The sequence below is a fragment of the Nelusetta ayraudi genome, unplaced genomic scaffold (genome assembly GCF_046127955.1).
Source record: "Nelusetta ayraudi isolate G7.1 ecotype Tasmania unplaced genomic scaffold, CSIRO-AGI_Nayr_v1 ptg000090l, whole genome shotgun sequence".
Classification (NCBI taxonomy): domain Eukaryota; kingdom Metazoa; phylum Chordata; class Actinopteri; order Tetraodontiformes; family Monacanthidae; genus Nelusetta; species Nelusetta ayraudi.
Window position 1 is genome coordinate 495,001 of NW_027466140.1, and position 24,067 is coordinate 519,067.

At 45.1% G+C, this 24,067-nt stretch overlaps 5 protein-coding genes and 1 long non-coding RNA gene across 8 annotated transcripts in view; all 6 read left to right on the forward strand.

Annotated features, from left to right (window-relative positions):
* LOC142902041 (uncharacterized) overlaps window positions 1-1,373 on the forward strand; it is a 43,350-nt gene extending 41,977 nt beyond the window's left edge. For both annotated transcript variants that reach the window (XR_012929033.1, XR_012929034.1), the window contains exon 4: window positions 1,165-1,373. This is a non-coding gene — a long non-coding RNA (uncharacterized LOC142902041). The remainder of the gene's footprint in view (window positions 1-1,164) is intronic.
* A 528-nt stretch (window positions 1,374-1,901) lies between these two features.
* On the forward strand, window positions 1,902-9,227 carry LOC142901975 (protocadherin-10). Of its 2 annotated transcripts, XM_076046724.1 has the most exons (5): window positions 1,902-4,736; window positions 4,827-4,940; window positions 7,741-7,799; window positions 7,955-8,082; window positions 8,383-9,227. In XM_076046724.1, exons 1-5 carry the CDS (start codon window positions 2,418-2,420, stop codon window positions 8,685-8,687), a joined length of 2,925 nt encoding a protein of 974 aa, XP_075902839.1. In that variant the 5' UTR covers window positions 1,902-2,417; the 3' UTR covers window positions 8,688-9,227. The 2 variants fall into 2 exon arrangements, with proteins under 2 accessions (XP_075902839.1, XP_075902838.1); XM_076046723.1 differs by having other exon boundaries at window positions 1,902-4,940.
* A 2,785-nt stretch (window positions 9,228-12,012) lies between these two features.
* pcdhb (protocadherin b) lies at window positions 12,013-14,545 on the forward strand. The gene has a single exon (XM_076046528.1). It carries the CDS (start codon window positions 12,152-12,154, stop codon window positions 14,543-14,545), a length of 2,394 nt encoding a protein of 797 aa, XP_075902643.1. The 5' UTR covers window positions 12,013-12,151.
* Window positions 14,546-14,853: 308 nt separating this feature from the next.
* LOC142901702 (protocadherin alpha-C2-like) lies at window positions 14,854-18,246 on the forward strand. The gene is made up of 2 exons (XM_076046319.1): window positions 14,854-17,439; window positions 18,166-18,246. Exons 1-2 carry the CDS (start codon window positions 15,043-15,045, stop codon window positions 18,244-18,246), a joined length of 2,478 nt encoding a protein of 825 aa, XP_075902434.1. The 5' UTR covers window positions 14,854-15,042.
* Window positions 18,247-18,283: 37 nt separating this feature from the next.
* LOC142901848 (protocadherin alpha-C2-like) lies at window positions 18,284-20,668 on the forward strand. Its single transcript, XM_076046552.1, has one exon. It carries the CDS (start codon window positions 18,291-18,293, stop codon window positions 20,649-20,651), a length of 2,361 nt encoding a protein of 786 aa, XP_075902667.1. The 5' UTR covers window positions 18,284-18,290; the 3' UTR covers window positions 20,652-20,668.
* Window positions 20,669-21,019: 351 nt separating this feature from the next.
* LOC142901703 (protocadherin alpha-C2-like) lies at window positions 21,020-24,037 on the forward strand. The gene is made up of 2 exons (XM_076046320.1): window positions 21,020-23,887; window positions 24,032-24,037. The coding sequence occupies exons 1-2, from the start codon at window positions 21,482-21,484 to the stop codon at window positions 24,035-24,037; spliced, it is 2,412 nt and encodes an 803-aa protein (XP_075902435.1). The 5' UTR covers window positions 21,020-21,481.
* The last annotated feature ends 30 nt before the right edge of the window (window positions 24,038-24,067 follow it).

Consider the following 24,067-nt stretch of genomic DNA (forward strand, 5'->3'; position numbering starts at 1 on the left):
GCACCGCGGGACCGCCGACCGCAGCGCTTTGGGATTATTTATCACAAAACATTTGTATTCTTCCGTCGGAGAACGCTTGATCCCGGATAGCTGCACACTAATCCTTCACTCCGTTAATTAAAAAGAAGAGAAAAGCAATGGAACTGGTGGTGGTGGTGATGGTTTTTTTCCCCTCCTTTTCGAGAAATGTAATCATTTCTGGAGAAGCTTAACCATCTGCTTGAGGTTAAGTCTGCAAGCAGATTGTGTTTTCTGCTTATTTAAACCTGGGGATTTGAAGGGTTTTTTTTTCCTGAAAAGGGGAGGGTGGTGCATTTTGGAGGCAGCTTGAGAGATATGTCAGGGAAGTCTTTGTTGCTGGCAAAAACTTGAAGTGATATTAATATCTCAGTCCACAATGATCTCTTTAGCGATGACTTTGTTTTTCTTTCAATTGAGAAGTGTGTTGTGACCTTTGCCCTGCCCCACACTGTCAAAGAGTGGATATTGTAGCGCAGCCTTAGGAGCCAGAGACAGAGTGGTATTCTCTCATTAAAGACAAGTATCACAAATAACCAACATCTTCCACTTTGTGTATTCCCACAAGCCCTCTTTGACAAAACAACAACAACAGCAACAGACACCCTCGACGCTCGGTTTGCCTGATTATTCCCCCTGCAGATCCAACCATCAACAACATGGTTCTCGATGGAGAACACAGCCTTCGGGGTGTGGGGGGGGGGAGCTGCAGCAGCATCCAGTGTAGAAGTAAATTCTGCCCCTGGAGGATAGCAATATTTGGTTTTTGCAACTTCCTCACTTATCTCCTTCTTTACTTCCCCTCCTTCCTTCTTTCCTGACTAACAAGCGCGCCTCTGCCTGGGAGGGAGTCCAAGGCTGTGTCGTCAGGCCCCAAGAAGAGACTTTCTGATTTCAAGCCACCGTCTCACGTCCCATTAACATGCCACTCGTGTCTGTCTGGACGCGAACCCGAATTTACAAAGGCATCCTTCAGCTTGTGTCTCATCCACTCCTTCCCTCTCTCTATGGCTCAGTGGGCGTCTAACTGACTGGGATTAAAGGGAAAATAGATTAAACATGTGCCGCTATAAAGAAGCCCAGGCTCGTCCTCTTTGTCCTTTATCAACTACAAAGCTCATGTCAACGCTTCTTCTTTTTCTGCAGAAAGAGATCGCAGTGCCTGAAAACAATCGTTCTTGTCTCATCACCAAACTGCAAACACCTCAGCAGCTATATGAGATATTTGTCTAATCCCGTCTGTAATACCTGATTATAGGCGAGTATGATGAGGGATTTATGACATTGCTTTTATGTTGATTATGTTTACACGTGTTCCAGACAACTCGAGTGATTAAAAACTCCTGTAATGCGTATTTGTGTGACTGTTTTGCCCGCTCGTATTATCATTCATGTGCCAAAATGTGGCTTTTGCTCATTTAAGTGATGATTAAATATGAGTAACCTGATCCACTGAATATTCTTTAAACCCAATTTGATAATTATTGAATGGGACTGTTTATTTTAAGGATTTTCATTTAAATGCATCATAAACCCCCCGTCTAAGGCCACTGGGCCAGTTGAGGGCAAGGTGGGCAGTTTCAATTTTACTTAGTATACTTTAAAAAAATATATATATAGTGTCACTGCCAGATGTGCAATAGAAGTTAATAGATCTGGTCATAAATCAAGTCAGATAATGATAGCTGTACTTGTCATGCTGTGGTCTACAGGGCACTGCGTGACAAATCCTTGTCCATCCTCATCTGTTTAACACAGCCTAGAAAACGACTCCCACCCACAATTCGTCCCATGTAATCCAAATGTGACTCTTATGTCTGGTGTCAAGCTGGACCCCCCCCCCCACCCCTCCCTCCACCCACACACCCACACACACACGTCTCCTCACTGGGTCAGAGGAGCAGACATGCGGATGTGCAAGGGTTAAACGTCGACAGTAATTAGAGTCGCACTTGGCGTTCTCCAGTACGGGGCTGAGTGAGAGGATGAGTGAGAGGAGCTGCGTCCACCTCTCTCACTCGCTCTCTCTCTCTCTCGCTCTCTCTCTCTCTCTCTCTCCCCCCCTTACACACACGCACCTCCCCACCAGCTCCTCCGAGCGTCTAATACACTGGAAAATCAAAGCACGAGCATCCTCCGCTCACACACCACCAGTGTTGCGCGCGGGGCAGAGCGCTGGAAAGCGCTCCCACCTCCGCTTCCGTCTCCCCCTTAACAGTTTAACTGCCCTTCAAAGTTGACGGTATAGACGATTAATACCAAGGTCTGAATATCACAGTTTATTTATTTTTTATTTTTTTTCAAAGCGTTTTTGGACCAACTGTATCACTGGATGTACTTTCTAGTTGCACTTTAGGTGCAAGATGTGTTGGTGAGCCGCTTTTACGCACGCCGCTGAGATGGATCGCAGACTACCCAGAGGCAGCTGGGTGCCGGTGACGGCGCTCGTTATATGTCTGCTTCTGTGTGCGTGTGTAGTGGACCTGGTCCTCGCTCAGATTCGGTACTCCATCCCCGAAGAACTGGAGCACGGAGCTTTTGTGGGCAACATCGCCGAGGACCTCGGTTTGGATGTCGCAAAGCTGTCAGCCCGCCGTTTTCGTATAGTCTCCGGCGCAAAGAGGCAGTACCTAGAAGTGAACTTGGAGAACGGCATCTTGTTCGTCAATGAAAAAATAGACAGAGAGGAGCTGTGCGAGCGGAGCCCGGGCTGTTTTTTACACTTGCAAGTGGTGATCGAGAACCCCTTAGAACTGTACAGAGTGGAAGTGGAGATCTTAGACGTGAACGACAACTCCCCCAGTTTCCCGTGGAGCGAATTCAACCTTGACATCACGGAGTCGGCGGCGCCCGGCTCCCGCTTCCCGCTGGAGAGCGCGCAAGACCAAGACGTTGGCACCAACTCTCTGCGCTCGTACCAGCTCAGCGCCAACGCGCACTTCATCCTCAACATCCAGACGCGCAACGACGGAAGCAAGTTCGCCGAGCTCGTCTTGGACACCCCGCTGGACAGGGAGCAGCAGAAAAAGCACGAAATGGTTCTGACCGCCTTTGACGGCGGCTCGCCGGAGCGCTCCGGGACGGCGTTGATAACTGTCACGGTGTTAGACGCCAACGACAACGTGCCGGTGTTTGACCGCTCCGTGTACCGGGCGAGCCTGGTGGAGAACGCACCGAGAGGGACGCTGGTGCTGAAGCTGAACGCCACGGACCTGGACGAGGGCTCGAATGGGGAGGTGACCTACGCGTTCAGCGGCCACGCGCCCCTCAAGGTGCGCGAACTGTTTAATATCGACCCGTACACTGGAGAAATCAGAGTGAAAGGCGTCGTTGACTACGAGAAAGCCAGCGTGTATGAACTCTATGTGCAGGCAAAAGACCGGGGACCCTCGGCCGTGGCGGTGCACAGCAAAGTGCTGGTGGACATACTGGATGTGAACGACAACGCGCCCGAAGTTATCCTCACATCAGTGTCCACCCCTGTGCAGGAGGACGCACCGCCCGGCACAGTGATAGCCGTCATCAGTGTCATGGACCGGGACTCGGGGGAGAATGGCAACGTTGACTGCCAGATTCCGAGCAGCGTCCCCTTCCAGCTGCATTCCTCTTTCAAAAACTACTACACTCTGGTCACCAGCGAGTTTCTGGACAGAGAGGCTGTGTCCGAGTACAACATCACCCTGACGGCGCGTGACCTGGGCTCTCCGTCACTCTCCACCAGGAAAACCATCCTTGTCCAAGTGTCTGACATTAATGACAACCCCCCGCGCTTCTCGCAACCTTCGTACACTGTTTATGTGACCGAGAATAACGCCCCGGGCGCTTCCATTTGCTCTGTAAGTGCCTTCGACCCCGATTCTAACCAGAACGCCTATCTGTCTTATTCTATTCTCGAGGGTCAGATCCAGGGCATGCCCGTGTCCACTTATGTCTCAATCAACTCGGACAACGGCAATATCTACGCACTGCGCTCATTCGATTACGAGCAACTTCGAAACTTTCAGATCCTGGTGCAGGCGCAAGACGCCGGCTTTCCTCCTCTCGCCAGCAATGTGACGGTCAACGTTTTCGTTTTGGACCAGAACGACAACGCACCCGTCATCGTGTCCCCACTACCCAAAAACGGCAGTGTGGCCACGGAGGTGGTGCCACGATCCGTAGACGCCGGTTACCTGGTCACCAAAATAACAGCCCTGGACGCGGACGCGGGGCAGAACTCCCGGCTGTCTTATCAGGTGTTGCAGGCTACGGACCCGGGGCTGTTCAGCGTGGCGCTGTACACGGGGGAAATCAGGACTATACGCCGGCTAGTGGAGCGAGACGCCACAAGACACAGACTAGTTATACTGGTGAAGGACAACGGGCAGCCGCCGCTCTCCGCCACCGTCTCCATTATCTTCACGGTGGTAGACAGCGTGCCCGAGTCGCTGTCAGACTTCGGAGACCTCACACTCAGCCCCCAGCCCCCCTCGAACCTCGCCCTCTATTTGATCGTGTCACTGAGCACCATATCTTTAATTTTCCTGGTGGCAATTATCGTGCTCGCTGCCGTGAAGTGCTACAAGGACAGAGAGACCATCAGCGGCTACAACCTCCCCCCGTTCGCCTGCTGCTGTTGCGGGGGCTTCCAGCCCGATCCGCCGCCGGAGGTGTTCAAAAAATCCAACCTCAACCTGCAGATTTCATCCGCGGCCAAAGTGCCCACGAACTGCATGGAGGTGAATGGAAACAGCACTCTATCACAGTCGTACTGTTACAAAGTGTGCCTGACTCCCGAATCTGCAAAAAGTGACTTTATGTTTCTGAAGCCGTGCAGCCCCGGCAGCACACCGAGGAACAACGAGGCGAAGAGCGCAGAAAACTCGTGGAACTCGCAGAGCCGGAGCGCGTCTGTGAACAACGGAGCAACTACTCCCAACGAGGTACGACAAAGGAGGCGACATCATGTGTGCTGATCATTTAAAACCAGCGGTGTCACTCACTGCCTGAACAAGTTTCATAATTAAAAAAAAAAAAAAAAAAAAAAAAAAATCGAAATAAAAGAATCTAGAGTGTGACATTCACCCATGAAGGTCAAATCACATCAGACAGTTTTAAACTCAGTTTAGGTCGAGGTGTAGCCCTCTTACTAATAGTCCCAAGTGTGTTACGCAGCGTGTTGTGCCGTCTGCTTATTCTAATCATGCCAGTAATGCATCCCAACTGCGCAGCCCGTGGTAATGTCTGGCACAGGGGAATCGAAAAGAGACGACGCGAGATTAAATTTTAATTGGCATGTTAATGAACGTGTAGAGCCCATTCCTTTGCGGGGAATATTCTGTGCGCATAGCGCGCCATCTCATCCTGCGCGGAATAAAGTGAGATATCAATTAACTGCGCGGGAGGACGGAGGGAGGGGAGACGTTCAAGTTGACTCCTCTGTCCGCTCTTGGTAACATTTCCAGATGTCATCAAGACACGCCTGTGCCAAGAAAAGGGAATGACAAGTGGGAAAAGCTTTAAATAATTCATGAATTTAATTATAGTTTGGGACCTGCGAGATGAATATCATCCAGTGCCATTTCCAGATTCTTATTTTTTTTTTCACTGCAAGTATGACACACACACACACACACGCACACACACACGCATACACACACACACACACACACACACACACACACACACACACACACACACACACACACACACACACACACACCTGCTGCAGCACGCCCACATGGGTGTGCACAGAAATGTCAAGGTTATGCGTGACTGACAAGGTGAATGACAGTTGTTGAATCCGTCCGCCTTGGCCTCACAGACAGTTGCTCGGTGAAACACGCCCCACTTGTACTCAAACTAACAATGTAGGACAGATAACCTCACTAACTACGCCTCAAGGGCACGAGCACTGTCGAACCATCACAGTGCGCACAACGTGGCTCGCTCCGGAGGGGGTGTGTGTGGGTGGAGAGGACGCTGTCCATTATTGATGAAAAATGGCAAATGGCCGTATTTTTTTATTTTTTATTTTTTTTTTGAGGAGGGTTGGGGGGTGGTAGGGGAGAGGGGGGGCTCATGAGGAAGTGGGTGGATTGGGAGGGTTGTGTGTGTGTGTGTGTGTGTGTGTGTGTGTGTGTGTGTGTGTGTGTGTGTGAGGGGGGGGGGGCAGGCGGGGGGTAGGGGGGGTGCAAGGACACGGCTGGGCTGAAAACGTGGGCCGCCTGTAGATCGGCTCCGGTGTTGTCCTCTGACTGGACGCAAGGAGAGAGGAAGAGAGAGGCGCTTCATATTTTTGTTTGCACGGGGATGGTGACGAGAGGAGGTGTGCGCGCGCGCGTGCGCCTAAGACAAGGAGAGAAAGGGGGATTTTACAGAGGCAGGACATCTTCAGAAAAAAATAAACGCCTTTCCTCATTGTCACAGACGAGTCATCGGAGCGTATATACACGCACACACGCACGGTCTTGTTGCTCAATTGTCGCCTCACAGAAATCGCAGACACACAAAGACCTGGAGCCATGAAACCCGACTCCGCGAGACGCACAGACAGAGGAATGTCATGTCGGTCACTGGCTCATATACACCTCTGGCCACGAGAGGGATTTTGAGGTCACGGTGATTGTTCTGCCTGCAGCGATGCTCTCCTCCAGGAGCGGGTGTCCTTCCTGCCGTTAATTGGCTCGCACTAATTCACCCTGTCGGCGTCCCTCGGCGCGTCCACGTGAGCCGTCGCGAGGTCGTCGGCAGCGCACGAGATCTCGCAGGCGAATAACAATGGAGCCATTCGAGCGCCTAACAAAGCAGAGCGAAGCAAAGCAAAGCAAAGCAGGTGCAAGTGCATGCACGCGCTCGCGCGCGCGCTGCTTAAGTTGACGAATGGAGGGTGAAAAGAGATTAAACACACAGTCAAGCGTGCAAGACGCGCAGGACAGGTGCGTGCGCGTCCCGGTGCACGGAGCTGTCTCGGGTTATTTGCAGCTGCAAGGAGGGCAAACTTTTCCAAGGTTCTCTCTGAGACTTTTAATTAAAATCCTTGCTCGAGGAACATCAGGCAAACATTAATGTAAAATGATGCATAAAATCCACAAAACAATGACGTGTGTAATTTTCTTAATTTCCTCCCTCGCACGCTTCCCTTTGAAGATTGAAATCACGTTTCTTCTCATCCCGGTGGGGTTCTAATTGGTTTTTGTGCATAGCTGCGCGGAGAGTATTTTGAATACCGATTCTAATAATATGCTTACGTCGCATTCTCCTTGCTAACAACTTAAAATGAATTAATAGAGCGTGGAATCCATAATACGATGCTCAGACCGGAAGTAAATATCACTTGCGCGCTTTTCTTCCTACTTATTGCTGCTCCGCAGAGAATTACAGGCCAACCAGGCGCCAGACGTGGTAGCTAAAGAAAAGGAAAGAAAAAAAAATAATATATATATATATATATCACCGCTTGCTTAGCATGAATGTCCACAAGGTGGCAGCCACGATCCACGTCATGTCTATTTCAGGAGGAACACAAAGATAGACTGCAACTCATGTCCATTATCACTGACCTCTGCTGATGCAAGAAAGGTGAATGGGCATACGTCATTGGCCATGAGGTGGACTGATGTGCGCCTGTTGTGAAGGGAAACATTTGGGACTGTGGCATTTTATTAAAAATAGTAATAATAATAATAATAATAATAAAAAAGTCAAATTAGAATCAATATGTCTTTCTCTCTTCTCATGCAGCTGAAGCAGCCAAACACAGACTGGACTCTTACGAAGAATCAGAACTCTTCCATCAAAAGGTAAACTCCAGCCAACCAAATGAATGAACAATAGACGGTGTATAGTGGAGCATAACCTCACATTTAGCATCCAGTGCATTCACTGCTTTCAAGAGGGTGTTTAACCTACTAATGAGTGAAGCTTGGTGCCATCATCTGGTGTGTCACTGTTGCAGCTACAATTCCATCAACATGGATGGCACCTTGATGCGTAAAGCCATGCACGCAGACCCCGAAAGCTACGTCACCTCCATGACGCCTGGGCAGTACTGGACCTGGGGCACGCACATGAGGGGTGTGAAAGGTGAGAGGCAAACCAACAAAGTCCACCGTCTCATTCGCACTTATTTCTGAGAGCGTTTTCACATCATGCCACTGAAATAGCAGCTGTTAAGTTCGTCCTCCAGTTAATCTGTTTGTCTTAATAGTGGCACACAAGCATGCTGCATCCTTGCTCATAGCGACTTGACATACCTTTATTGATTTGTATTTTTGTTTTAGCCCTCTACTTGTGTATGTCAGAAAGTGCAATTGATTTAATGAACACTAGATTCAACACCGTGAAATGAGCTCCTTGTTGGTCCTTGCGTTTGCCACACTGCAGACTACAAGATGTCTCCCTCCTCCAGCGGAGTCACCTCGCGGCCTTGGACACCTCGGTGCACGCCCCCTCCCCAGCAACAGCAGCCACCCATCCCCTCACACCCTCACCCGCACCCGCCACCTGACTACCACCACAACGTCTACATCCCTGGGACGCCGTCAGGCTTTTGCACCCTGAGGCCCACCGTGCAGCGGAGTGAGCTTGACGTCCACAATTCCTTCTCCACCTTTGGCAAGAAGCGGCGTCTTCAGATGTCCCCGCAGGGAGAGGCTGCAATTATAAATAACGACCTGTATAATGACTGACTCGCCAACAAGTGTCTGACTGGACAATGGAAATGACAGATATTTCGACATTCAGTACATAGATTAATAGGTGTATGACTTACAAGTGGTTCGATAATGGAGAATATGTGTTTCACCATTGAGGCTAAATTATAAAACACCTTCCCTCCAGAAATGCTGAGGGTAAACTGAAGGCTGATGTGTCTGTGTGTAACATGCCACTGTAACATGGCCACTATATTCGTCTGTCCTGTTATTATTACTATTGTTGTTATTATTATTATTATTTAGACAATCAAACTGGAGCAGCGGTTACATCCAAAACGTTCTGAGGAAGCATTAATGAAACATAGTTTTGCACATTCCTTCAATTTTTTTATTCTTGTTTTTGAAAAACATTTTCATTTTTCTATGTCTGTTCGCTAACATAGCTTGTATGAATATGACCAGTAGTATGGTAATGTATATGCAAGCTGCCACACGATGCAGACAGCCGTAAAGCAGTGGATTTTACCTACATATTTACTGTATACATTTATGAAAATAAAGTTATTTTTTTCATATTGTCTTTTATACTGACAAAACTGCCAATTGATCTATATGTGAAAATTATTTCAGTTTTTTTTCCCCAATCAGCTGCAGTCAATTATATTTAGAATGAAAAAGTGCCACCGTATGATTCTAAGGCCTCTTCTAAAGGTGCAAATCCTTTGTTGCCTCTGTAAGCTGTTTCCCAGTTTATGGAGGAATGGAAAATAAGCGTGGTAAAATGCTAACATATGCTAATTGGAGTGCTTGCATTTCTATTTGCCCGCAGAGGATAGTGGGGTTCATTAACTGAACAAACAGAACCTCCTCTCTCGAAATACCATTTTAATTAAGACGACGAACGTGAAAACAAGCAATGGGGGAAGAGATGAGAGTGGGATTGGGTGGGTGTTGGAGCACTCGCTTTCAAATGTCACACCTGAATTTGAGCTAAGGGGCATGTGACATCTCTCTCAGTGCCCTTTTACATCTACCTCAGAGGGAATTAGTTCCTATCATGGACAGATAAGACTTGGCCATGCCCACTGATGAACAGTGTAATTAGGTCGTTGTTAATAGGCGAATGGGGGTCCATAGAGAGCAACGAGGGGAGCAGGATAACCTCTGGTGAGGCGCTCCACTGGGACGGCTAAAGGAGCAACCGTTTTTAGGTCAGCTCAACTTACTATCTTGAAAACAGAACAGAGTTCCGATTTGGATGCATATTTTTTTCCGGATTCTCTGCAGCCACAATGAACTCAGTGTTTTTTGTCACACTCGAGTGAGCATACCTGTTTTTAAAAATCATTCAATGGTATTCTCAAATACGAAAGGTTACGTGTGGTCCTAGAAAATAAACATCTAAAACACAACAATGTTTTCAGCAATATTGCGAGCCACGATCGAAAAACCCCTCACTTTAAAGGCCCCTGTGAGCTGTCCATTTCCGTGGTGCTGAAACTGTTTTTCAGTCAGAGGATATTTTTCTGACAAAGCGCAGTTTTCTCAGTTGTCCACTAGAGGGCACATGTGACACGTCTTCGCTGAAGCAGCATGTCGACTCTCATATTGCTGAGAAACTCCTCAATACTTACGCGCACCTGACAGACAATAACAACAACAAAAAAAAAAATCCATTGAAACTACTGCGAAAAAAAGGAAAGCAAAAGGTTTAGGTCCCAATGTTTTGGTAAAATGAATATCTTTAGAAATTTTCCACATCGAAAAAAATATACAATATCATTAATATTTTTAAAATTAAACGTATACTTCCATAAAAAAATAATGTGGTAACTCTTGAAAATATACTTTTACTTAGAATAACTGTAAGTGTGACCTTTCATATAAGTGAACACATTAAATAAACTATAGCTCCAACTTACTGCTGTGATAGCTTTGACACTGAATGGAAGATTAATTTATTTAATTTGAATATCTTCTCAAATGTGCCTTTTTTTTTTCTAAGGGAAAGATAAAAAATAAATACCGTGATGTCTGGCTCAAGATCTACTCCAAAACTCATGTGGTATGTGGTTGATTTACATGCTGGCATAAAAATATTAAAATACTTTTATTCCGCAATTAATAATGCACTCTGTGCATTTACTATGACGTATATTGTAATGCAATGTTTTGGGGTTATTTATTGTTCTACTCTATTTATCAGAAATACTACGTTAAGCATTTGCACAATTTTTAAGGGCGGTGACAAGTTTCGCCAGCAGAGAGCATCATTGAGTAAAAGTCACTGCACCTCAAATAGACAGTATGGACAGTATGGAGTTGGTGAAATGTTTTCTTGATCGTTTTACAAAAAATAAAAAGAATTAGGCAAAACATTTCATGAAAAATCATTATATTTAAAATACCCTGGGAAGTTTCCTTTTTTTTTTTTTTTTTTTTTTAAATTAAACGTTTATTTTCCTTCTCCAAATTAAATATAAATGACAGCAAATAACATAAGAGAGACACTTTTGCAGATAAAAATATGGATTTGTCTATATCTAATGAACTAGATCAAACTTTGTGTCAATGTTAAAAAAAAACGTGAGTGAATTTGTATTTGTATAAATACTAATACTAAAAATTGCATATAATTCATACTTTTGTGTTCAATATTCCTTGAATTCTTAGTATTAAGGGTTTCCTTTATACTCATCCAATAATTTTACGTTCAAATAAACCTAAGAATAAATTATTTATGTTACAATTACATTCACACTTGCTAAATTAATACGAGTCTGATGTCTGCATTTTTAGGGAAAGTTTTATGAACGTAAATTGCAACTGAAACAGTCATAGATAAGAGAGAAATACTTGCACTATGCAAGTGAGTTCTCTTTTAGCTTAGACATCAACTGATTGCAAATTGATTTTGCATGCTTCTTGATGACCCTCGAAACAAGGATGCAACCTTTTCCCAACAGTGTTACCGTGCACATGACAATGAGCTGAAGTTCAGTCACATTCACTGTTTCCTCCTCCATGTATTCAGAGCCTTCACTGTCTTTTCCTCAAGCCTTTAAAGCATGTGAGTAAATATTTTTCAGTGTATCTGTCTTCCCAGATTCCTTTTTGTCAACATAAATCAGCAAATACCATTTATTAGCAGTAATTGATAAGCTAATGACTCTAATATTAAATACTGAGAGAAACAATATTTGAAAAGGGATTTCATGTATATATATATATACATATATATACACCACCACCCTCTATATACTACTATACCACCTCTGCCACACTGTGTCACTGTTGACCACTGCAGAATGAAACAACCCCCTCATAAGCAATGACACACCCATCCATATGAGGTGTATCGGACACAGCTTTCTGGGAGACAGAATTTTTTCGTTTACAAATAACAGCAGGGATCTCGCATTTTTCGATATATTTTTATACGTTTTAAAATGTACAACTGCCTATAGGAGCTGTAACTGCTGATTGCTGCTGACGAAATGATGCATCTTTGGCCCACAGTCTTTGTCCTGTGTGCAATATGGCCCTGCGCTTTGTCTGTAACACGGTACTCCATCGCCGAAGAGATGGAGAGGGGTTCAGTCGTGGCCAATCTCGCTGCGGATCTGGGACTTGAACTTGGAGGTTTGGCACAACGAGAGGTAAAACTTGACATTTTCCATAACAAAAAATATCTAGATGTCAATAGAAAGACTGGGGAATTGTACATCGTGGAGAAGATGGATAGAGAATTTCTTTGCGCCAAATTAACATCTTGCTTCTTAAAGCTCGATGTCGTCATAGAAAGCCCATTACGCATTTTTAACATTGAACTTGGAATAACGGACATAAATGACAATGCACCTCACTTTCGACGTGAGAGAGTAGATCTTGACGTTTCAGAGTCGGCCACACCGGGTGAGAGATTCTCTCTGCCGAATGCGGTGGATCCAGATGTTGGTATAAACACTATTAAGACGTATAAGCTCAGTGCCAGTGAACATTTCACTATTGAAATTCAGACAGGCAGTGACGGAACTCAGTACGTCGATTTGGTGTTGACCAAGTCTTTGGACAGAGAGAAAATTCCCGTTCATAATTTAATTCTAACCGCTGTGGATGGCGGGGTCCCTGTGCGCTCTGGCACGGCCGCTATTACAGTCAGAGTGCAAGACACGAACGACAACCCACCGCGATTTGACAAGCAGGCTTATAGCATCAATATGACAGAAAATTCACCTATTGGAACATTGGTGGCGAAGCTTAACGCTACGGATCTGGACGAAGGCGTGAACTCGGAGATCGTTTACTCCTTCACGCTGTATACGTCAGAAAAAACGCAAGACGTCTTCGCTTTGAATCCGAGCACGGGCGAGATAAGCGTGAAAGGTACGATCGACTACGAGGATATGAAATTTTATGAGCTGCACATAGAGGCCAGAGACAAAGGAGCGCATCCGTTGCTCGGCCAGTGCAAAGTAGTCGTCCACGTGACTGACATGAATGACAATTACCCAGAGATTACCATCCAGTCTGTCAAAAACACAGTGGATGAAAACATCCCAGTGGGAAGCGTCATTGCTCTGGTGGGAATAAGTGACAGAGACACAGGGGAAAATGGTAGAGTGAGTTTATCTCTTAATCAGAACCTGCCATTTATTCTTAACCAATCATCAGACAGACCCACCCACTACAGTCTTATAATATCTGAACCTCTTGATCGTGAATCAGTACCAGAATATGACATCACGCTGATTGTGACAGATGCAGGGACCCCGCCATTGACTGATAACGAAACTATACATTTACATTTGTTGGATGTGAATGATAATTCCCCAAAGTTCCCTCAGTCATTTTATACTATACGTGTAGAGGAGAATAATGCACCTGGAGCCTTGCTCAGTTCCCTGACTGCGTTTGACCCTGACCTCCATGAAAACCAGTATCTGGTTTATTTCATCTTGGAGAAGGAAATAGCCAACACGTCCATGTCCATGCTGTTCTCCATCAACCCAGAGAACGGAAATCTTTACGCACTGAAGACTTTTGACTATGAGATCGAGAAGGAGTTTCTGTTCCACATCGAGGCCAGAGACTCTGGCTCTCCTCCACTCAGCAGCAACGTGACGGTGCACATCATTATTGTGGACCAGAATGACAACGCTCCGGTCATCGTCTCTCCGTGGAGAGCCCACGGCTCAGTGGTGGAGGAGAAGATCCCCAGATCCACTGATAAAGGCTCCCTGGTTGCCAAAGTGATCGCTTTAGACACAGACTCAGTGCACAACTCTCGGATCACCTACCAGTTCCTCCAGGTGACCGACGCCAGCTTGTTCAGTCTGGACCAGTACAACGGAGAGATCCGCACCATGAGGATGTTCAGTTACAGAGATCCACGGCACCAGAGACTGGTTGTTGTTGCCAAGGACAACGGGGAGCCTGCTCTGTCTGCCACAGTCACCATCAAGCTGTCCACAATGGAGACAGCTGTGAAGGCCTACTCTGACATGACTGAGGTGCCTCTGGAGTACGACATCTTCTCAGACCTCAACCTGTACCTGGTGATCGGCCTGGGCTCGGTGTCATTTCTGCTGCTCATCACCATTCTGGTCACCATCGTGATCAAGTGTCAGAAGCCCAACGCCAGCAAAGCGGCTCCTCCCTGCAGGAACAGTGTGATCAGTGAGAGGAACTCCACCATCGCAGACTCCACCCTGGTGTCCAACGATGCCTACTGGTACAGTCTGTTTCTGGCAGAGACCAGGAAAGGGAAGATGGTGGTGAGACAGCCAGTGCCAAAGGGCTCCAGGTACATCGTGTCCAGTATCCCAAGAGGGACCGGACTGACAGACACTAGTGACTCAGCACCTTCCACTCTGCAGGTGAGAATCTGAACAATTTCTAATAATGATGATGATGATGATGCTGCTGTTGATGATTATGCTTGTAATAATAATAATAATAATAATAATAATAATAATAATAATAATAATAATAATAATAATAATTTGGGATTATTATTATTATTATTATTATTATTATTATTATTATTATTATTATTATTATTATTATTTCTAAATGAAGATCGCCATGATCATTTTATTTCCATCGGCACACATTTATTCGGGTGAGCCAGGGTGGCGCTGTTGACACTGAAATGATGTGGTTTACTCATAGCTGGTGAGGGAGAAAGCAACGAAAGCGTTCTCCACATTGCCCTCCCTCGCGGCGTCATGGGATGCGGTTGAGTGTATCATTTAAATTCGAAAAGATTCTACCAATTTAATTGCTTTATCATATTTGGATCCTTTTAAGAAGAGCACATTTGGAGGTCAGCGGAAATATCGATCGAAAATCTTCAAAAGCGGACAACACACTGGTGGTTTTCTTTATGACAATGCAATCCTGGAAGAGGTACGTGTGGCTGACACTTATTCTTTCGTTGTTCCACGATGTATGGACTTCAGTGACTCATTATTCAATTCCTGAGGAGATGAAAGAAGGATCCGTAGTCGCAAACCTTGCTACTGATCTCGGCTTGGATATAAAGACACTGAATAAGAGGAAGATGCGTCTTGACATCATAGCAAATAAGAAATATCTGGACGTGAACAAAGAAACCGGGGAGCTGTACATCGTGGAGAAAATCGACAGAGAGCACATTTGCACAACAAAGTCATCCGCTTCATGCTATCTTAGACTAGAAGTCATATTGGAAAATCCACTGCGAATTTTTAATATAGAAGTGGAGATTTCTGACATGAACGACAACGCCCCACAATTTCGGAGAGACGCCATTCATTTAGACATTTCTGAAGCAACGGCGAAAGGGGAGCGATTCTCTCTCAGTAATGCTGTGGACCCGGATGTTGGCTCAAATTCAGTAAAAACTTATCATCTGACTGAGAGTGAATATTTCAGCATCGAAGTTCAAGCTGGCAGGGAAGGATCGAAATTTGCAGATTTGATCTTAACAAAGGCGTTAGATCGGGAGCAGCAAGCTGTTCACAATCTAATTCTCACTGCTGTAGATGGAGGCACGCCTGCGCGGTCAGGTACCGCAAGTGTTATTGTTCATGTTTTGGACACAAATGATAATGTGCCAACATTTGACAAGGCAAATTATGATTTAAAAATAATGGAAAATTCTCCAATAGGAAGCTTGGTTGTTCAGCTGAGTGCAACAGACTTAGATGAAGGGACAAATTCTGAAATAACATATTCATACAGTTTATATACGTCAGAAAAAACTCAGGAAACATTTAATTTAAATCCTTCCACTGGTGAAATTACTGTTAAAGGGATGTTAAACTATGAGGACATGGAGAGTTATGATATGGAGGTGATAGCTACTGATAAAGGAGCAAATAGTTTGTCTGGACAGTGTACAATAAAAATACTAGTCCAAGATATGAATGACAACCACCCAGAAATATCGATAAAATCATTCCAGAGTCCAGTTCATGAAAACATAAAATTAAACACAGTAATCGCTGTGTTGAGTGTGAGTGACAAAGACTCTGGTGACAATGGAGTGGTTGATCTTCGTATTCCCGATAATATGCCTTTCAAACTGAGGGAATCCCCTGATAACCATTATGAATTAGTGGTGTCAGAGCCGTTAGACCGTGAGAAGGTTCCAGAGTATGACATCACTTTCACTGTGACAGACAGAGGTTCTCCTCCTCTATCTGACAATGAAACCATGACATTAGAGCTGCTGGATGTGAATGATAATGTTCCACAGTTTGCTCAGTCGTTTTATACTATACGTGTAGAGGAGAATAATGCACCGGGAGCCTTGCTCAGTTCCCTGACTGCGTTTGACCCTGACCTCCATGAAAACCAGTATCTGGTTTATTTCATCTTGGAGAAGGAAATAGCCAACACGTCCATGTCCATGCTGTTCTCCATCAACCCAGAGAACGGAAATCTTTACGCACTGAAGACTTTTGACTATGAGATCGAGAAGGAGTTTCTGTTCCACATCGAGGCCAGAGACTCTGGCTCTCCTCCACTCAGCAGCAACGTGACGGTGCACATCATTATTGTGGACCAGAATGACAACGCTCCGGTCATCGTCTCTCCGTGGAGAGCCCACGGCTCAGTGGTGGAGGAGAAGATCCCCAGATCCACTGATAAAGGCTCCCTGGTTGCCAAAGTGATCGCTTTAGACACAGACTCAGTGCACAACTCTCGGATCACCTACCAGTTCCTCCAGGTGACCGACGCCAGCTTGTTCAGTCTGGACCAGTACAACGGAGAGATCCGCACCATGAGGATGTTCAGTTACAGAGATCCACGGCACCAGAGACTGGTTGTTGTTGCCAAGGACAACGGGGAGCCTGCTCTGTCTGCCACAGTCACCATCAAGCTGTCCACAATGGAGACAGCTGTGAAGGCCTACTCTGACATGACTGAGGTGCCTCTGGAGTACGACATCTTCTCAGACCTCAACCTGTACCTGGTGATCGGCCTGGGCTCGGTGTCATTTCTGCTGCTCATCACCATTCTGGTCACCATCGTGATCAAGTGTCAGAAGCCCAACGCCAGCAAAGCGGCTCCTCCCTGCAGGAACAGTGTGATCAGTGAGAGGAACTCCACCATCGCAGACTCCACCCTGGTGTCCAACGATGCCTACTGGTACAGTCTGTTTCTGGCAGAGACCAGGAAAGGGAAGATGGTGGTGAGACAGCCAGTGCCAAAGGGCTCCAGGTACATCGTGTCCAGTATCCCAAGAGGGACCGGACTGACAGACACGAGTGACTCAGCCGCTTCCACTCTGCAGGTAACCATTAAGCTTTTTTTCTTTTTTAATACATAAAGATTCAGTCAAAAGGCCTATACCAGGCATGGGAAAACTACTCCAAAGACACAGATTTTTTTTAATAATAATTTTCTATTGACATTAAATTAACATGTTTTCTACATATCCAGTGAAATTTTTTTTTTTCCTATGAGGCAGATCCGGCCCCTCTGTCAATTTTCAAAACCCATTGTGGCCGGACCAGTCAAAAACTTTGCCCACGCCTGGTCTATACACATATGAAGAATAGAAAAATCTGTTGAAGAATGTTAAATAACACACACACACACACACACACACACACACACACACACACACACACACACACACACACACACACACGTATATATATGCACAGACATACATAAATATCTTTGTATATATGTGTGAGAGAGGAACTTAAATTGTTCAATTCAGCTAGATAATGTAATTCATTTTTTTTTGCAATGGTTTATATGTGTACGTATTTTCAATTTAGGCAGCACTGAATGGTGACGTTCAGTTGCGTGGTCTCGCAATTTCCAAAGGGCGGCGCTGTTTACTAGAAAAAAAAAACCTGAAAAAAATTCCTTGCCATCACTTCAGTTCTTGGTAACGGAGCAAGAGACAGCTCATAGATGCTGAGAGTCACGACACTAAATAGCCTTACATCGGCTTTTAAAATACGGATTTTTCTCACGGGAAATTGTATATGTTGTCGTCCTCAAGTTTTTGTTTGACATTCTGAACAAGTGTTTTTTCTACGAAAGCTACTCGAGCAGTGGACAGGCTATACTCACGGAACAATAGGGTCCGTTGTCACCATGCAGTCGTACAAAAGGTACGTGCCTTTGATGGCTCTACATTATATCATTTATCATGTATCTGCTTCAGTGACTCAGTATTCCGTACCTGAAGAAATGAAAGAAGGCTCAGTTGTGGCAAATCTCGCGGCAGACCTTGGCTTGGAAGTAAATGCGTTGAATCAAAGGAAGATGCGTCTCGACGTCATTGCAAATAAGAAATATCTGGACGTGAACAAAGGCACAGGGGAACTGTATATTGTTGAGAAAATAGACAGAGAGCACATCTGCCCGGCAAAATCATCTTGCTATTTGAGACTAGAGGCAACATTGGAAAATCCGTTACGAATATTTAACATAGAACTAGAGATATTGGATATAAATGACAACGCCCCGCAGTTTAGAAGAGACGCCATTCATTTGGATATTTCTGAAGCGACCGCGAAAGGAGAGCGATTCTCGTTGAGCAACGCGGTAGATCCTGATGTCGGAAGCAACTCGTTAAAAACCTACCACTTGAGCGAAAGTGATCATTTTAACATCGAAGTTCAAACAGGCAGAGAAGGTTCAAAGTTTGCTCAATTAATCTTAACAAAGGCTTTAGATCGGGAACAGCAAGCTGTTCACAATCTGATACTCACAGCTGTAGATGGAGGGTCCCCTGCTCGTTCAGGTACCGCAAGTGTTATTATTCATGTTTTGGACAAAAACGACAATGCACCAGCATTTGACAGGACAAATTATGATTTAAAAATAATGGAAAATTCTCCAATTGGAAGCTTGGTTGTTCACCTGAGTGCAACAGACTTAGATGAAGGGACAAATTCTGAAATAACATATTCATACAGTTTATATACATCAGAGAAAACACAGGAAACATTTAATTTAAATCCTTCCAATGGTGAAATTACTATTAAAGGGATGTTAAACTATGAGGACACGGAGAGTTATGATATGGAGGTGATAGCCACTGATAAAGGAGCGAATAGTTTGTCTGGACAGTGTACAATAAAAATACTAGTCCAAGATATGAATGACAACCATCCAGAAATATCGATAAAATCTTTCCAGAGTCCAGTTCATGAAAACATAAAATTAAACACGGTGATCGCTGTGGTGAGTGTGAGTGACAAAGACTCTGGTGACAATGGAGTGGTTGATCTTCGTATTCCTGATAATATGCCTTTCAAACTGAGGGAATCCCCTGATAACCATTATGAATTAGTGGTGTCAGAGCCGTTAGACCGTGAGAAGGTTCCAGAGTATGACATCACTTTCTCTGTGACAGACAGAGGTTCTCCTCCTCTATCTGACAATGAAACCATGACGTTAGAGCTGCTGGATGTGAATGATAATGTTCCAAAGTTCCCTCAGTTGTTTTATACTATACGTGTAGAGGAGAATAATGCACCTGGAGCCTTGCTCAGTTCCCTGACTGCGTTTGACCCTGACCTCCATGAAAACCAGTATCTGGTTTATTTCATCTTGGAGAAGGAAATAGCCAACACGTCCATGTCCATGCTGTTCTCCATCAATCCAGAGAACGGAAATCTTTACGCACTGAAGACTTTTGACTATGAGATCGAGAAGGAGTTTCTGTTCCACATCGAGGCCAGAGACTCTGGCTCTCCTCCACTCAGCAGCAACGTGACGGTGCACATCATTATTGTGGACCAGAATGACAACGCTCCAGTCATCGTCTCTCCGTGGAGAGCCCACGGCTCAGTGGTGGAGGAGAAGATCCCCAGATCCACTGATAAAGGCTCCCTGGTTGCCAAAGTGATCGCTTTAGACACAGACTCAGTGCACAACTCTCGGATCACCTACCAGTTCCTCCAGGTGACCGACGCCAGCTTGTTCAGTCTGGACCAGTACAACGGAGAGATCCGCACCATGAGGATGTTCAGTTACAGAGATCCACGGCACCAGAGACTGGTTGTTGTTGCCAAGGACAACGGGGAGCCTGCTCTGTCTGCCACAGTCACCATCAAGCTGTCCACAATGGAGACAGCTGTGAAGGCCTACTCTGACATGACTGAGGTGCCTCTGGAGTACGACATCTTCTCAGACCTCAACCTGTACCTGGTGATCGGCCTGGGCTCGGTGTCATTTCTGCTGCTCATCACCATTCTGGTCACCATCGTGATCAAGTGTCAGAAGCCCAACGCCAGCAAAGCGGCTCCTCCCTGCAGGAACAGTGTGATCAGTGAGAGGAACTCCACCATCGCAGACTCCACCCTGGTGTCCAACGATGCCTACTGGTACAGTCTGTTTCTGGCAGAGACCAGGAAAGGCAAGATGGTGGTGAGACAGCCAGTGCCAAAGGGCTCCAGGTACATCGTGTCCAGTATCCCAAGAGGGACCGGACTGACAGACACTAGTGACTCAGCACCTTCCACTCTGCAGGTATGAACTAATTTAATTTTCATACATACTGTACATGCAGATTCAGTCAAAAGGCCCATACACATATGAATAAGAAAAAAAAGTACCAAAGTATTTTTTTTTTACTATGTATATATGACAGTGGCGGTCCTGTCATTATGCCTCCAATTTATCATGCGCCCTGGCTACTTGGCCAAAGGGATATCCCTTTTTCTGAATGGTAAAATGCGCATGGGTATTACCCGGGAGTCTGGGGTTTGAAGCCCGCCTGGGCCCTCTGCGCCTTGCCACATATGTTTTTCAGACATTCCACATTTTGTGAAGTTTTCTTTTGTCTTAAAGCTACATTTAAATTTTAAAATTGGTTTTGAAATATCAATACATTTTGTTGTGTCACGCATAACACTTATATGATTTTTATTTGCCTTCGTAGTTATGATATTTAGGAGATCAAAATTCAAACGTTAATCCCCTTTCAAATGCTTTCAAAGACATTTAAATGTATTCATCTATTTATTTTTCTTGGCGCATTATTTTTTTTCTTTATTTAGTCGTTTTTTATTTAGCGTGCTAATATGTTTCATAATAATGAAGACTATTTCAAAGTCAACTAAAGGGGGCACTGTTGTCAAAACATAGAGTCAGTCGTGGGAAGCCATGACCGTCATTGAATTTTCTGGATAACGGATCGAGCGGACTCGCTCTTAAAACGCGGAGCAAAAACAGTCAGAGAGATTACCGACACTGAGTGCGGCTAGTGGATGGAATTACAAGAAAACGACTGACTTCAGGCTTGCAAGTGAAAGCGAAAAATCCTCATAATCTAGCTCATTTGTCCAAACTGCGCTGAAACCGCTATGGAGTCTATTGTAACAATGCAGTCCTGGACAAGGTACGTGCCGCTCGCTATTTGTCTTTCTTTTGTCACAGACGTGTCGACTTCAGTGACTCATTATTCCATACCAGAAGAGTTAAAAGAAGGATCAGTTGTTTCGAACTTGGCAAACGATATCGGACTGGACGTTAACACATTGAATAGGAGGAAGATGCGACTTGACATTATTGCCAGCAAAAAATATCTGGACGTGAACAAAGAAACCGGAGAGCTGTACATTGTCGAGAAAATAGACAGAGAGCTCATTTGCCCATCTAAATCATCTGCTTGCTATGTTAGACTAGAAGTAATATTAGAAAATCCTGTCAGAATTTTTAACATAGAAGTAGAAATTTTGGACATGAACGACAACGCCCCACAATTCCGGAGAGACGTCATTTATTTAGACATTTCTGAAGCGACACAAAAAGGGGAGCGTTTCTCTCTCAGTAACGCTGTTGATCCTGATGTTGGCACTAATTCTGTGAAAACATATCATCTGACTGAAAGTGAATATTTCAGCATCGAAGTTCAGGCTGGAAGAGATGGGACAAAATTAACTGAAATAATTTTAACTAAGGCTTTAGATCGGGAGCAGCAAGCTGTTCACAACCTAATTCTCACTGCTGTAGATGGAGGCACGCCTGCGCGGTCAGGTACCGCAAGTGTTATCGTGCGTGTTTTGGACACAAATGATAATACACCAACCTTTGACAGGACAAATTATGACATACAAATAATGGAAAATTCTCCAATAGGAAGCTTGGTTGTTCACCTGAGTGCAACAGACTTAGACGAGGGAACAAATTCTGAAATAACATATTCATACAGTTTATATACGTCAGAAAAAACTCAGGAAACATTTAATTTAAATCCTTCCACTGGTGAAATTACTGTTAAAGGGATGTTAAACTATGAGGACATGGAGAGGTATGATATGGAGGTGATAGCTACTGATAAAGGAGCAAATAGTTTGTCTGGACAGTGTACAATAAAAATACTAGTCCAAGATATGAATGACAACCACCCAGAAATATCGATAAAATCTTTCCAGAGTCCAGTTCATGAAAACATAAAATTAAACACAGTGATCGCTGTGGTGAGTGTGAGTGACAAAGACTCTGGTGACAATGGAGTGGTTGATCTTCGTATTCCCGATAATATGCCTTTCAAACTGAGGGAATCCCCTGATAACCATTATGAATTAGTGGTGTCAGAGCCGTTAGACCGTGAGAAGGTTCCAGAGTATGACATCACTTTCTCTGTGACAGACAGAGGTTCTCCTCCTCTATCTGACAATGAAACCATGACGTTAGAGCTGCTGGATGTGAATGATAATGTTCCACAGTTCCCTCAGTTGTTTTATACTATACGTGTAGAGGAGAATAATGCACCTGGAGCCTTGCTCAGTTCCCTGACTGCGTTTGACCCTGACCTCCATGAAAACCAGTATCTGGTTTATTTCATCTTGGAGAAGGAAATAGCCAACACGTCCATGTCCATGCTGTTCTCCATCAACCCAGAGAACGGAAATCTTTACGCACTGAAGACTTTTGACTATGAGATCGAGAAGGAGTTTCTGTTCCACATCGAGGCCAGAGACTCTGGCTCTCCTCCACTCAGCAGCAACGTGACGGTGCACATCATTATTGTGGACCAGAATGACAACGCTCCGGTCATCGTCTCTCCTTGGAGAGCCCACGGCTCAGTGGTGGAGGAGAAGATCCCCAGATCCACTGATAAAGGCTCCCTGGTTGCCAAAGTGATCGCTTTAGACACAGACTCAGTGCACAACTCTCGGATCACCTACCAGTTCCTCCAGGTGACCGACGCCAGCTTGTTCAGTCTGGACCAGTACAACGGAGAGATCCGCACCATGAGGATGTTCAGTTACAGAGATCCACGGCACCAGAGACTGGTTGTTGTTGCCAAGGACAACGGGGAGCCTGCTCTGTCTGCCACAGTCACCATCAAACTGTCCACAATGGAAACAGTGGTGAAGGCCTACTCTGACATGACTGAGGTGCCTCTGGAGTATGACATCTTCTCAGACCTCAACCTGTACCTGGTGATCGGCCTGGGCTCGGTGTCATTTCTACTGCTCATCACCATTCTGGTCACCATCGTGATCAAGTGTCAGAAGCCCAACGCCAGCAAAGCGGCTCCTCCCTGCAGGAACAGTGTGATCAGTGAGAGGAACTCCACCATCGCAGACTCCACCCTGGTGTCCAACGATGCCTACTGGTACAGTCTGTTTCTGGCAGAGACCAGGAAAGGGAAGATGGTGGTGAGACAGCCAGTGCCAAAGGGCTCCAGGTACATCGTGTCCAGTATCCCAAGAGGGACCGGACTGACAGACACGAGTGACTCAGCAGCTTCCACTCTGCAGGTACTAATAAAATTTTTTTTTTTCACCTACCCTTTTTTCACAACAATAACAAAATATCTCTGGTATGCCTTTTCTTTATAAACAAATGCATTTCTAACATTATCATACAAACTAAATCATGAAAAATACCCCTGAAATTTGTAGTTTTGAAAGTTAAAGTTATTTATTATAACAATACCA